Source organism: Musca domestica, unplaced genomic scaffold (genome assembly GCF_030504385.1).
Source record: "Musca domestica strain aabys unplaced genomic scaffold, Musca_domestica.polishedcontigs.V.1.1 57, whole genome shotgun sequence".
Lineage (NCBI taxonomy): Eukaryota > Metazoa > Arthropoda > Insecta > Diptera > Muscidae > Musca > Musca domestica.
This window is the reverse complement of record NW_026712358.1, coordinates 1,432,298-1,446,983: the sequence shown is the minus strand read 5'-3', so window position 1 is coordinate 1,446,983 and position 14,686 is coordinate 1,432,298. Positions and strand designations below refer to the sequence as shown.

The 14,686-nt window shown below is 34.5% G+C and overlaps 1 protein-coding gene across 1 annotated transcript; it reads left to right on the top strand.

Annotated features, from left to right (window-relative positions):
- Positions 1–13,333: 13,333 nt before the first annotated feature.
- On the top strand, positions 13,334–14,212 carry LOC131805480 (cilia- and flagella-associated protein 251-like). The gene has a single exon (XM_059128678.1). It carries the CDS (start codon positions 13,334–13,336, stop codon positions 14,210–14,212), a length of 879 nt encoding a protein of 292 aa, XP_058984661.1.
- Positions 14,213–14,686: the final 474 nt, after the last annotated feature.

Here is a 14,686-nt window from a genome sequence, read left to right as displayed (position 1 = left end):
AAGCAGAACAACGATCTTCAGTAGATTTTAGAAAAACCAAATACAACACACATACCCCTCCCACTCGACTTGGCACCTGGACCACGGCTAACTCTTCAAGGACCATGACTCTCGTATAACCACAAAACCAACAGCAGCAACAACAACAACCAGAAAACAACAATTATAGTACAGTGTTTGTGTTTTTGTTCATAGTTTGTAAGCCTTAGTGTAATTTGCATTTGTTAGTTTTTTTTATCACAATTTCTTCAATTGTTCACATCATTTGTATTTATTATTAGAGTTCATTTCAAGATAGTTTTCTATTCTATTCTTCATTCTTTATCTTCTTAGAAAGGGATTTGGGAATTTTCGCATAACTCAACACAAACTCGATTACTAATACTAAAACACTTACCTCTTGACTTTTTGTGCGCTTCTATTTCCCGTAAAAAATAATAGACCCTCCATCAACTGATTTCTAACTCGTTATCTACAATATAGCGTTGACGTTTCCGCATCCTTTCATTCTGCATCCTCAGCAAACAAAAGAGTTTTCATCTTTACCTCCACTTTGTGTTGAGGTACTAGAGTAACTCGCTCATAAAATCAGACAGCTCTTAAACTGTCTCCTTTAAAATGAAACAAAAAAGTTTTATTTCCTTCTTTCTCTCTATCCCTACCTTTATAATATCTTCATTGTGTCCCTTTACATCAACAGATATACATTACAAAGTAACTTACACACATTCATACAAACAAACACATACACATTCATACATACATTTATTGTGACACTTTTGTTGTATTTTTCTTACTTTATGTATTTTTTATTCTTAACATTTTTATTTTGTTTTTTTTTACAATATCTTTATGTTTAACAAACGTTTTCAGTTTTATTTTTTTTTCAACTCTCTCTGTGTTTTTAATATTTTTAGTTGCTAGTCGCTTAAGCTTATATAAAAACAAAAAAGATGGCATCCTAAAAAAAGCATTACAAAATTAAAAAAATTATTTAATTTTGCAAAGAACTTTGACAGTTATTTCTCTTTATCTATGTAGGGCAAAAAAAAACTAGAAGTGAGTATCATTGATTGACATTACTTCAGAATACTAGATAATTAAAGAGTCTACTTATCGCCGGTGATGAAATCATGGCATTGATAGCGATCTGGAAATATAATGCCACTTTCGTGCATTAAAATATCACTTTCGTGCATAAAACATTACTCCCTGTTTATCCTGGCTATGACATGTAGAAAAACTAGGGAAAGTCTATATAATTAATATAAGAGTTGAGTATTACAACAAAATCCGTACTAAAATATTACGAAAAGTACTAAAAATTATTAAATGTGCTATGTATTGGGCGAATTGATACCAATAGAATTCTGAAATTTGGAATGAAGGGCCACTTGTGAAGTTTAGCATAGATGTACCAAAGGGTTCCTTGAAAATGCAAACTTTAAATTCGTACATTTAAAGTACGTAAATACTAATTTGCTAGATCTCGCTGTGAATCTTAAAAAAATGCAGCAAAAGAGCTTGTACTGTGAATTTTGGTATTAGGATCACTCCGAGTATGTAGCGTTTAGACAATGAGGTGGATTTAAAAAGGAGTACTATTACTTGTTCGAAAAGCAGTAGTAAATGGTACTAAATTTGGTATTGAGTGTAGCAATAAAATTGTGGAGGTATGGTAATAGAAATCTGATATTGTGAGCTTCGGCAAGTGTGTGGGTCTAGAAAAAGGCGTGAATTTGGATGTAACTTGAATTGTGAAAAAGGAAATATCCCACATGGACCATGACACAACAATTGCAAGGTAGGACAGATTCATTAAATACATCTCTGAAATACAAAATACAACTCTAAACCTTTTGTCTTGTTTGCCTTCAAATTTACGGAACATTACAGATTTTTCACAAAATCAAGTTTATAATCCGACCTAAGTTTCTTTATGCCGCAAATTTGAATCTTAATTTCAGCAATAAAAAATTCGAGGTTTATTTTTCAAAAATCAAAATTGCATCCATTTTTTGAGCTTTTAATTATGCTTATATTGTACCTGAAGATATGGCCACAATTTTCTTCAATGTGGTGTTAGACGCTTCGAGAGCATAAAGTCTGAAATTTTAATTTTCCAAATTCCAGCTTCTATTACTAGTACATCTATTTACTACTTTTTCATCCGTATATCCCAACACACATCACCACATGTAAAAATCAAATCATCAAATTATATTTATTCATTAGTGGGATTCTCTAACTCATTTTTTGAGTTACCGACAAAAATCGGTAACTTCGAAACTAACAATTTTGATATAAAAAAGAAATTATGGTTGACAACATTGGTATCTATCGGTAGGTCTTAGCGACTATTTTGATTTAACTTACCGACAAATTTCGTTAATTACCGAAATTTAAAGCATTTCAGGTAGAGCAGTTTCGTAAAACTACAGAAATACAGCCCTGAGGCTATACCCGCTTCCTGTTAGAATTATTCAAATTGTATGCAACAAGTTATTATTTATTTGATATTTTTGTTCTTTTTTTTTCAAATGAATTAATTAATTCGAAAATTAAATGAAATGCTTGGACTTTCTCTCAAAAATGTGGTCGAAAGTCTTCAATCTTTCAATTGCATTGCAAATCTTATTAATATCATTAATGCACGCCAGCAATAATCATTGATTTTTAACATATTTTGTTTTTATTTTTCAAAACAATAAATTCATACACAAAATTGGCAGGAGTCGAGCAGTCTTACTTTTTCATTGTACCATGTTCAAACCTATATTTAAACATTTATAAATGTTCCACCACTTTTGATAACGAAATAGCGGGCATTTACTTGTCATACTTTAAAACTGTTCTGCAATTGCTTTAAGGGAATTAGATTAAAATTACCAAACCAATATTTTTAATATTTATTTGTAATTTAAATCCTCAAAGGATTTCGGAGATTCGACAATTATCCCGAGTCCATCAAAGATATAAAAATCACTATAGTAAAATCAAGAATTGTCATAGATTGCATAAAGACGAAGGCATAAAATAGTTATTTCCATCGCCCCTGTTTTAAACTAACTGACAATGCATAAATAGACGGACACATGGACTCGCATAAATTGGGCGAAAAATTGATTTCATGAAAATCATTAAATTTGATACCTAGATCTATTTTGTCCTCACATATATTAATAATTTAGGTTCCACTGGCTTTAACAAAGACTTACATATCCTTCCTATGTTCCAGTTAGCAAATAAAATCTGAAAACTATCCAAATTCTGTTCAACACTTAATGTTAACATCAACAAATCACTGAAGAATTCGAAAGATTTTGAATTAAAGTGGACAATTTTCCCGAAGCCATGTGGATTTTCGAATTCCATTGTGGAATGGATGTGTATGGATGCCTGTTGTTCACTTTAAAGCAGTTGTTCATTTAATGCCCTTCCGACAAACAAACTACATTTGTCTTGTCTTCCTTTCATTGGGTTCATTCATAGTTTCCATTGTTCACGGATCCTTATCGAAGACGACCTGATAAATCGTTTAGCGAATTGACAACTGACGGAAGGGAGAATCGGTATCATATTTCTGCTCCCCTGGCCCCCGTTTCCACGCAGCATGCATTTAACGGAAGAAATGAACAAGAGAGTTTTCTTTCCACCTTTCTATCGCCATTCACATGTTTGTACGCACATACATACACATAAGAACGCATGGATACATATGTACGAATGTCTGGCATTAGTGTGTGTTGTTCTAAAGGACTGCGATACAATTAAAGTGGAGTGTTTGCAAACAATTTATAAATGAATGTTGAAAGCATTGTTAATTGTTGCTGTTGCATCCACCCGGCTTATGTAATGTTTGCCCTCTCCAGGCGTTTTGTTGCATTCTTCCACTTCTAAGGCTAAGTTAGGTACCCTACAACGGAACATACATTACTTATGTACACCAGGTACTTAATGGCTTCGAATTTTTAAAATTATTGTTGTTAAATAATTGGAAATATTTGTTTCGTACATGCCATATATGTTGTTTCATCCGATTTCCCATTTCCAAAGTAATTATATGCACTCCATACCATTGATATTAGGAACGAAGGACCACATATGGTCTAGAATTCAGAGCACACATTTGCTCGTCTTCATTTGAAAGTTAATCCACAAACAAATGAAAATATAGACGAAGGAATGCTCTCACCGCTTATCTTAGAAACAATTCGGATCACTATATCGTTTCAGGTGTATGATTGAAAATATTGAAGTAACATAATTTTAAAATGTTAAAAATATCATTGTAAGTTGAAAATTGTACCATAATGAAAGATAAGTGAAAATTACGCGATGACATCGTAATACATAGAATATGATTTTGAATCGAAATCTTGACTTTTCATAAAAAAATTAATAAAAAAATTGATGTTGTTTCTATTTTTGGTAGTATTTCTGTCATTACCATCCATACGGGTAAGTCTAACTTCACACAACTTTCTCGAACCTATCCTACCATGTATTTATTATACCATGCTTGCACCCAACATTTAGGGTGGTTTAAGTTCGGTCCCAAATTAGACCTCTATCGGCGACATTTCATTCTTATAGTATAGCCATGTCCAATTTGCAATGCTTCCCACTTCATGTACAGCAATGCGTAGTCGGTATCCTCGTTTTATTACATTTTTTTGCACTCCTACCATCACGTAAAGGATAACAAGAAAAATTGGTAAAAGGAAAGAGAACGATACAGACCGTATCACTTTACAACGACAACAAATTCAATTTCCTACGCAATGCAAGCAATACGACTACTGACACCGAGAGAGTGCGATTGTGTATCACGTACCGCAAACATGTGGCAGCTTTATCAATCTCCGTCTTGTTTTGATTTAATCAAATAAGCCTGTATCGGCTCTAACAGTAAAATGTTTTTAGAATTACAACGTTTAGTTACTAAGTAGCATATGAACGTACATACATTTGAACTTTCATATATTTCTGTATTCAAAACATAAAAAAATATTTTAAATATGTCAATTAATTTCGCTAAAAAACAATCTTTCCTATGGATAATTAAGCGCGTTGCAAATTTTTGGAGCAAATCCCAATTATCAGAAGATACGATTTGCCACAACAGGCGGGAAAAAGGCACAAAATGTCATGGTAAGGAGAGGCCTTTATACAATACTCCTCATCCACCAAAGGACCCCCCGGCGAACTACCATCCCTTGTGCGTTGAACACGAAGCCTTTGAAGCTCCCACGTTCTTGGCTGCCTCTGCTTTTCGTCAATTTCAATCGCCAGAGGAAATACTGGGACCCAATGCCCACAAGGATTGCTGCTATAAGAATCCGGAATATTTTGCATACCATCGTTACAGTTTCTATATTCTGCAAGGAAATGCTTTACAAATATGTAAGGATAACAAAAAGATTTGTAAATAATATGTCATGAAATGAATCGTGAGTAATGTACATCCCAATATTGAATTCAAATTTGCATCTTCGAATATAATTCGTTTCAAAAACTCACATGTTAAATGCTCTACTCACAAAATATTATAAAAACTATAATTAGACATCGGGATGGATAAAAGATCAAGGACCTTTCGAAGACTTAAAATATTTTATTTCCAACATTCAATCTTGAATTTCATAAAAAATAATTTTGCTGTTAATCTCCGATTTCTCCGTTCCTCTTAATTAGTGCTTATTTAAACATCCATAACTCTCGACCCATTCAATTCTTCAAGCTTTTTTAACGACTTGGAAATAAGCAAAAACCCGCTGAAAATTTTCTCTTAAATCAAAACACCGAATATCGTCAGCCACAGCTATAATGGGGTTATACCAAAAATGCGGTACCATACACATAGTTATCTCTCAGAGATTACAGTACGTATGGTTAATATCAAATACTTTATAATAAATTCGTTGGAAAATGTCGCTTAAATTACAAAATCCAAATACAGAAAGATTGCTTTATATGGAGCCATACGGAGACGTTGATCTGTGCAGACAATTGTGGACCCCAAATTCTAACTTTGAAATAAATCCGGTGTAAAATGTTGTTAATATCGTGAAAATACCTAATGTCCTCCCGACAGTTATATGAGGGCTATACGAAGATGTGGAACTGTAAAGTCAATTCTCTATCATAGAATCAGGAACTCCAAAAAAAAAATTTTGAAAGAAATTTCTGTAAAAAGTGGGACACAACTCATCAAAATACCAAATATCTAGAAGCACAGGTATATGGAGACTATATCCAAACTTGGACCTATAATACCCTCCACCATTTGGAACAAATTTGGCAATTTTCAGAAAAATAAAATCCATTACAAATTCTGTTCTTAAAAATACCGAATGGATACGAAGACGTGGACCTGCATCATCAAAATACCGAATATAGGGAGGCACTATTATACTATACCAAAACGCAGACCTTCACAGACAATTTTCTGGCATAGGCTGTAGTATACATTAGGAACTTCAAATACCAAATTTGAAGCAAATCCGGTGAATAATGCCGCTAAAATCACCAAAATAACAAATATCGGGAGGCACCGTTATATGGAGAATATACCAAAATGTGGACCTACATTTTCAATATTAAAAGTCCAGCAGACATAATATACACTTGAGTAAAATTTTGTCAACCTACTTCATTTCGTTCGGGAGCTAGAGTGTATTCCACAGATGGACGGACATCGCCAAATCGACATAGAATTTTATGCTGATCAAGTATATTTCGAGGTGTTACAAACGGAATGGTGGAGGGTACAAAAATATCCGGTGCCAAGGCACATTAACATTATATAATGACTTTAAAAGATGTTGCAAACTAGTATGCATTGCAAACTCTGGGGTATCACTGTAGAAGGAAATGTTAGTGAGCACCATCTATTGAACAATTTGATCCAACAAGTCTTCCGTAGCCATTTCTTATCATGGAGTATGTCTTTACTATATATAAAAACACAAAGCTGGTTTGCGTCACAGATATGTAGTTATGTCTTGTCGTTTGACTTCGCTATGCGTTATGTCACAAATAGATGTCGCCACAATACAACTATCGATTTTGATATATTACACCATTTCAAGTATAATTTGTTATAATGGAGATCTTCTATCTAAGAAATTTAAATTCTATCAAAAAATATTTTTTGGAGCAATTACAGTGTATATAGCGAAACTAAAAAAAGTATCTATTATTGCACCTGATTTTAATCAATTGTAGGGATTTCTTGTTAAAGAACTTAAAATAAGGAAACATTTTACTATATAAAATAATCTTAATTAACACCGTGTAGCGGAACTAACTAGTTCAAGAGAACTATTCAATAAAAGAGATGGTTGGAACCATGGTACAATGAATTCAAGGTAGGGCAGAACTACCATATGATTTAATTTTTTTATTTTTCTGGCATAATATGTCAACTTCATTTGCATATGTGTGTGTCTCCTTTTCAATAATAAAAAATTATTCAGAAAATATTTAAATTCGGGTGTTTTCAAAATGCTTATTGCAACGAATGCATCGACAAAATCTACAGTTTTTGTCGCGAAATAAACCATAAGAGATATATAGAACATGATTTTGAAAAGAAATTTTGACCTTTCATTCAGTTTTCGCGGTTTTTAATTGTTAATTCAAAATCAATGCAACAAGTTGTTTGATTTTTTATTGTTTTGATACTAATTCTGACATTACAAGCCAAACAGGTAGACCTCTATACTTGCAATTTTTCAAAGTTGACCTACCTTCTCTTCATTGTACCATGGTTGGAACCCAATCCAATGCTCTAAAAATTTGTTTTGTTAGAAATCTCTCAGAAAGGTAGAAAGCCCTAGCAAATATTTTTACATTCATTTAATTATTTGACACCTATACATTCTTCAATGTCCTCCATGTGAACATTCTAATTATGGAAAAATGGCTTGTTCTCATTTTTTAGACTGGGTGGACTACATGACGAAACTTGCAAAAATGTGGAATATTTTCAAGAAGTAGCGTACCATCAACTCAATTCAAAATACAAACTTGTAGACTATTCTATTGAGTAATGTGGAGAGGATATTCAAAATACCCATATTTGAGGGTACCTCCTTAAGGAGGTCTTTCCGAAATCTTAACCTATATGGAGCAGTTTTTGTGAAGTTAAATAATTCTCAGCAAGATTTCTAAATATCAAATAACAGCCTCTTAGGATACATTAAATCGGGCAATATCCTAATACTTACAAAATAGTGGATCTATCACGACAGTATTAAAAGGGAAAAACCTATATAACGAGAACCCGAAACAATAAATGAAAAAGAGAAGTAGGAGACGAAATTGCGTTTTCCTTCACCGAAAAAATAAACAAAACTACGCTTCTTATTCTCAATACATTACCGATTGTTTTGATTGATTTGATTTTAATAATGTTCGAATTGTGGGTAGAATCTTCAAAATTCCGAACATCCGGCTGCACATAAGCGTTGACAAATTTAGTCTGTTGTCACTACCAAATATCTTAGGAGTGGCATAAACTCTGTTGCAAATGGAGTTAGTATATCCTCCACCTTATAGTGCAGGGCATGAGTATGTATTTTGAGAGCAATAGAAGGCAACATTTGGCCTCGCAGAAAAAAATTGGGTTTCGACGTCTGGTAAACTGACTATGGAAACAAGTAAAGAGTGTTCTTTGCCTTGACACTCAATAGTCTATTGAATATCGTAAGAAGAATTTAATTTATTATTTCTCGGAGTCTTTATCTTCATCATACATTTTGGATATCTATGGTAACAGAACGTATATATCATTTGATAAACGCGTATATCAAACTATAAACGTGCCTCACCCAAATATCGGTTTAAGACCCTAGGTCTATTTGAACCAAATCTGTTTCAGGACATTTATAGTCGATTTAGAGGTGTCCGTCCGTCTGGCTGACTGGTGCGCACAATAACTCTCAAAAGGGAGTATCCGATTTAGTCCAAATTCAGCACATCTCAATATAAAACAAGTTAAATATTTATATATCTTCTAAAATGCGATGTAAGCATCCGATTGTCTTTAAATTTCACACATCCCGATATTTTTATTAAGACAAGAGCTGGTGTGAAGTAGGGATATTTATTTAAATTGTGCACATCTGAATATTGTTATCAGACTTAGGTCAGATATGAAATGGACAATATTGGCCATTCGCTTCGGAACCTCCCCCATAAAGGGTCGACAGCTTTAATAATTATGACGCAAGTCAGAGAGAGAGGGTATATATAATTTGATACTGTTAAAACGTGCCTCAACGAAATAACGGTTTTAGACCCTAAGTCTCTTTGGACCAAATTCGTTTCAGAACATTTGGAGTCGATCTAGCTATGCCCGTCCGTCTGTCTGGCTGGTTGGTCTAAACTTGGCACATTCCAATATTATTATCAAATTTAGTTTGAGTTCCGCGATGAGCAATATCGGTCCACTCCTTCAAGTACCTCCCACACAAAAAGTCGAAATTTTCAACAAAAAAAATTTACTGCACAGAAGAAGAAGAAACGATAACCCGATTTTGCATCAGTGCTAGGTTAGGTGCGGCAATAGACCACATCGGTGCACTCCATTAAGTATCTCCCCCACGATAATATTTTGAATAGTTATAACTCTTATAATATATGATGAAAGAGTCCGATTGTTTTCAAATTTCACACATCTCTACATTTTTTTAATCCCAAGGTCTGAAGTGAAGATGGAATATTCTTAAATATTTAACATCTCAACATTTTTATCAGTATTAGATGAAATGGAATACTTCAGTTCACTGGTACATCGCTTATACTTGACTATTTTCCAAAAATCACATACCTAATATAAAGTACAGGAAGTAGTCGATATAGTAAAAATCTGACACTTTCTAATATTTATATCCGACTTAGGAGATCACTGTGTGGGGAGTTGACAAAATATTTTAGAGGATGAACGCCCCTGGTGTGTACACCGGGATTACCGTAGAACAGATAAATCTTGAGTCTTGTAGTGAGCTGTTGCGTTAATTATTTGCTATTGACCCAGTTATAAGTAAACGATAGACAACCTAACCAAACTTATCTGGTTATATTTTTTAGTACAAAAATTCTTAATTCTTTTTTTACATTTCACTTTCCATCAAATTTTGAAATGAATGATCGTTGTTACCCAATCCCAACTCAGTGGCATAGAAACGATTGAACAATCGATTGAATTGTTAATGAATTCTAAGAATCGGTTAGCGGAAATTGTTCCAAAGAACATTCAATGGGCTCATACCTGGGTGGCGAGAGAAACACTTTGAAGTTGTGTGTGTTTCGTTTCAACCCAAGGACATTTCAATAAATATGCCAATGAAATTCACTGATTAAAAAACAAACAGATGACGTTCATTCAGATTGTGTCTCAACATTGGGTTGTGTGTTCACAGATGTCGGCCGGGAAAGAATGTGTAATAATTTTGTTTATAGTAAATGGTTTGCAATTTTTGACAGCGGATTATTCTTTCAAAAACTCCAATTATTTTTTATTCAGCGAATGAGTCACACAGTGTTACAATTGTTAAGAGCAATGCATTCTCCATGGTTCGTTGACTTCCAACTACAGATGCTGCCTAGAAATTCCGATGCGGAAAGGAAACTTATGAAATAGTAATAAAGTCAAAAGTTTGTTCATCATTGACAGCAGCGTCATTCTTGCAGCCAAGACCATTGGTCATCGTCAAATCACCTCATCGCCACATGGTCATCATTTCTAATATTTTAAGTAGAAAATTGCTATGAAAATATTTGCACACTTATTATTTTCACATGAAATTAGCCAAAGCCGTTCCATGCGAGGGGGGAGGGGAGATTGTCAGTGAAGAACGGAAATTCAAACGCACCATTCATCCATCCATCCATCCAACCAGCATCGCTGTGAATGTCATTGGAAAAAGTCAACCGCGTGCTCTCACCTTGCCACTCATCCATCTCCTTCCATGGAACATCTGATTTTCTGGATGTGAACCGACTTCTGCTAAATTGACCTGGGACTTTTCCCAAAGTGATGAAATGGAGAAAAAAATCTTGAACTGAAAAAATAAAATAAAAACAGCAAAGCCACATTAACATTATTACGGTATTTAGAAAATTATACTTTTCTCAAGTATGAATGCATTTCCAAGCACCACGGAGCATGGCAAAACTAAACAGCCACGAATGAGCTGAAAAGAGAATGAAAGAAGAAAGAAAACAAGAATCTTAGGACGGTTACAATTTGTTGCAAATTAATGCACAGAACATAGAACCTAAAACAAGCGAGATTCAGCTCAAGTCAAAGCCGTTTCCAAACCGGTGACAGTGGAAAGCATAGATTTGATTTTTCCTGCGAAAATATGTTCAAGTCCATTGGCTCATTACTCGTAAAGGAAAGCAGTTTAGAATTTAAATTAGAGCAAATATTTGCTTTATATCGCCCAGAGTGATTCAAGACATTAATGAGATCAAACCTAATACATAGCTGTAGAAACCCTCAAATTAAAGGTGGAATTATACCTTCCCAAATCTCAAGTGTTGTTCCAATCGAACAAATTGGGGTGCTATACAAAAACGTGAACCTTCATAGACAATTTTCTGCTATAGAGGTTGTTATTTGTCCAGTACCATATTTTAAAGAATTTAAGAAAAATGTATCAAATTATTATAAAAATACCGAAAAGTGGGTGGAAAACCTAAGCCATATTTGTCTAGAACAGGTTAAATCAATTAATCAAAATATAGAATTTTATTCGTTATATAGAGGCTATATGAACACGTGAACGGAGATAGGTTATTTCCAATACCAAGCATCGTAGAAATAACATAATTTCAAACTCTATGTCAAATAAATAGGACTGTATTTCAGCAGACAAACAGAGGGATATAATTTAATCGAAATTAGAATGTATATACATTATGGGGTTTCCGACCCATATTTGGAGGTGTTACACACGAAATGACGAATTTTAAAATATGCTTCTTTCGATGATGAGTAGAATAACAAATTAAAAAGTAGTTAGTTCGACCGGGCCAAACTCTAAATATCCTTTACCATACGGAACGAATTTGTAAATTTTCCAAAAAAAAAAAATAAATAAATAAAATAATAAATAAATAAAATATGTAAATAAAAAATATAATCCATTAAAAATTCAGCAAAATGCTTAAAAATACAGAATATAGTGAGTTAACTTAATTTTGAGGTCCATGTCACAGACTGTAGTACCCATATCGAAGTGCAAATAAGAAATTTGAAACAATTCCGGAGAACAATGTAGCTAAAATCACCCAAATGTCGAATATAGGCAGGTACTGTTATTTAGGTACTACACGAAGATATGGACTTGCATATGTAATTTTCTGTCATAGGCTGCTGGGTGCTGCACGAACTTCAAATATGAAATTTGAAAAAGATCTTGTATATAATGTCCGTAAAATCATAAATATGCCGAATAAAAGGAGGAATCGTTCTATTGGGGCTATACGAAGACGTTGACCTGCATATCCAATTTTCAATCCAGATATAGAAGCATCATCGCAACAAAACCGTCTAATCGCCTTGTTAGTTAAAGGATATTTTCAAAACATTACATTTTGGTACTGCTCCAGACTTGGTATAGGTTTTATCCTAGTCCCAATACAACTTTACATATTTCTGATACTTTTTAAAGTTTATAATAATAGGCCTCCCCTTTCGCCCCAAAAAATCACTGTTCTCTCAAAGATAAAAACGAGGAGACTGAAAAATAACAGAAACAAAAGCATCGGGCGGCACAAGTGGAAGTGGAAAACAAAAACTGTTCACAGGTGCATGATGTCTTCCATATACTGCTGGTCTCTGCCTAGCTACAGATTTTCTTACACAGTTATTGAATTGGTTCTTTTTACCAGCAAAATGGTGGCCACAAGTGTGCAAACACTTTCCAAATGCACACTTAAGGCAATGACCAAAGGGAACAACATCTCAATGTTGGAGTGGGGGCTCAACAGATGTGCCAGGCCATCTGTTGCACCAAGAAAGAGCGATTCGCATAGATCAATGGTATTTTTCCCAACCATGGAATGCAATTCGAATTTTAGGTCCGGAACTTTGGAAGTTGAAAAAAAGTTGTTTTTTTGAAATTTCCGTAATTATTTTGAAGTGACCACAACCGATAAACCGAATCGAAATGACAACATTTCACAACAGAAATTATTTCAACGCTTCGATGACCATCGCGACAATATCTTTGCTAATTTCAATAAAAAGACGTCTGGGTGGCAAAAATAAATTAGTCGCAGTCGGTGAGATATTCGACTTGCCAGAAATTGCAAGATGGGGCGACTAGCATTGCTAAGCTGGTGTTTACTGAGTTCTTCAATAATATGGGGTCCACTATTGGACTTGGCAGCAGCCGGTAGTCTTACGCCTAGATTATCTCAACTAGACCTAAAAGATGTTGTACCATGGCTGGCCATAGAGAATGTCTACCATTCTCAGGATTTGACACCGTCGGAATCGAAACATTACGATAAGGAAGAAAAGGAGGAAGAGGAAAGCTATGAATCCGAATCAAGTGAAGAAAAGTCCAGTAAACACGAAGAGGAAAAAGGAGAGAAGAGTAAGAAGCACCACAAAGAGGAAGAGGAACATGCCAAGGGCGAAAAAGGTCACCATGACGAGGAGGGCAAAAAGGGTGAACATGAAGAAGAGGAAGGTCACGAAAAGAAGCACAAGAAGGGTTCCGAGCACCACAAGAAACACAAAAAGGGCGATAAAGGCGAAAAGGGACATGAGTTTGAAGACCATGGCTCATATAAGAAAGGACACTCCATAAAGGGAAAACATCACGTCCACAAACTGGACGAGGACAAAAAAGAAAAGAAATACTATGATGAAAAGCACGACGAGGGCGACGAAGAGAAGCACGGTGAATTCGAGAAGGGCGACCACCACAAAAAGGGAAAACATCACAAGAAAGGCGGCAAGAAAAAATCCGAAGAAGAAGAAAAATATGGTAAGAAGGGTCACAGCCACAAGGGCCATAAGAAGAAGGGCCACAAAGGCCACAAGAAAAAGCACGAAGAGAAAAAGAAGTGGGGTCACGAACATGGCGATGACAAAAAGAAAGAAGAAAGTGAGAAGAAAAAATGGAAGAAATCTGAAAAGAAAAGTAGTGACGGCGGAGGTGGTCATGATGAGCATGGTTGGTAAAATGCGGTCGCCCAAAACTGCTATTTTAAAATTATTCGACATATGTCAATATTCTTGCCAATAAAATATACGAATATTGAAGGAGAATGTGAACGTGGTTGGCAAATTATTTTTTAGATAGTTCTAAGTTGTCACCTTTTAAGAGAGCACACAGTATCCCATAAATATGAAAATAAATAGTGGAGTATGTCTATATGTATTTCGATATTTTGTTGGTGCTATAGGTTAATGATCTAAAAACTTGAAGCATATACAATTTCATGTTCCACTTATCAATTGGCAGTTCATAAATGTCAAACACAACATCTTATTTAACAATGAACAACAGTAACAACAACCTCTGTAAAGAGCAAAACTTGACGCTAAGTGACCAATAGAAGCCATGTTGTCAAGCCATAAAAGCATATAACAAATTGTCATTTCCCCAGGGGAGGATTTGAGTTGGTTTCTCTGTTTTTGGTTGGCGGGAACGGT

What these genes read in the sequence shown, in the direction of transcription:
- LOC131805480 (XM_059128678.1), top strand. Translation starts at nt 13,334, where the DNA reads ATGGGGCGACTAGCATTGCTAAGCTGGTGTTTACTGAGTTCTTCAATA.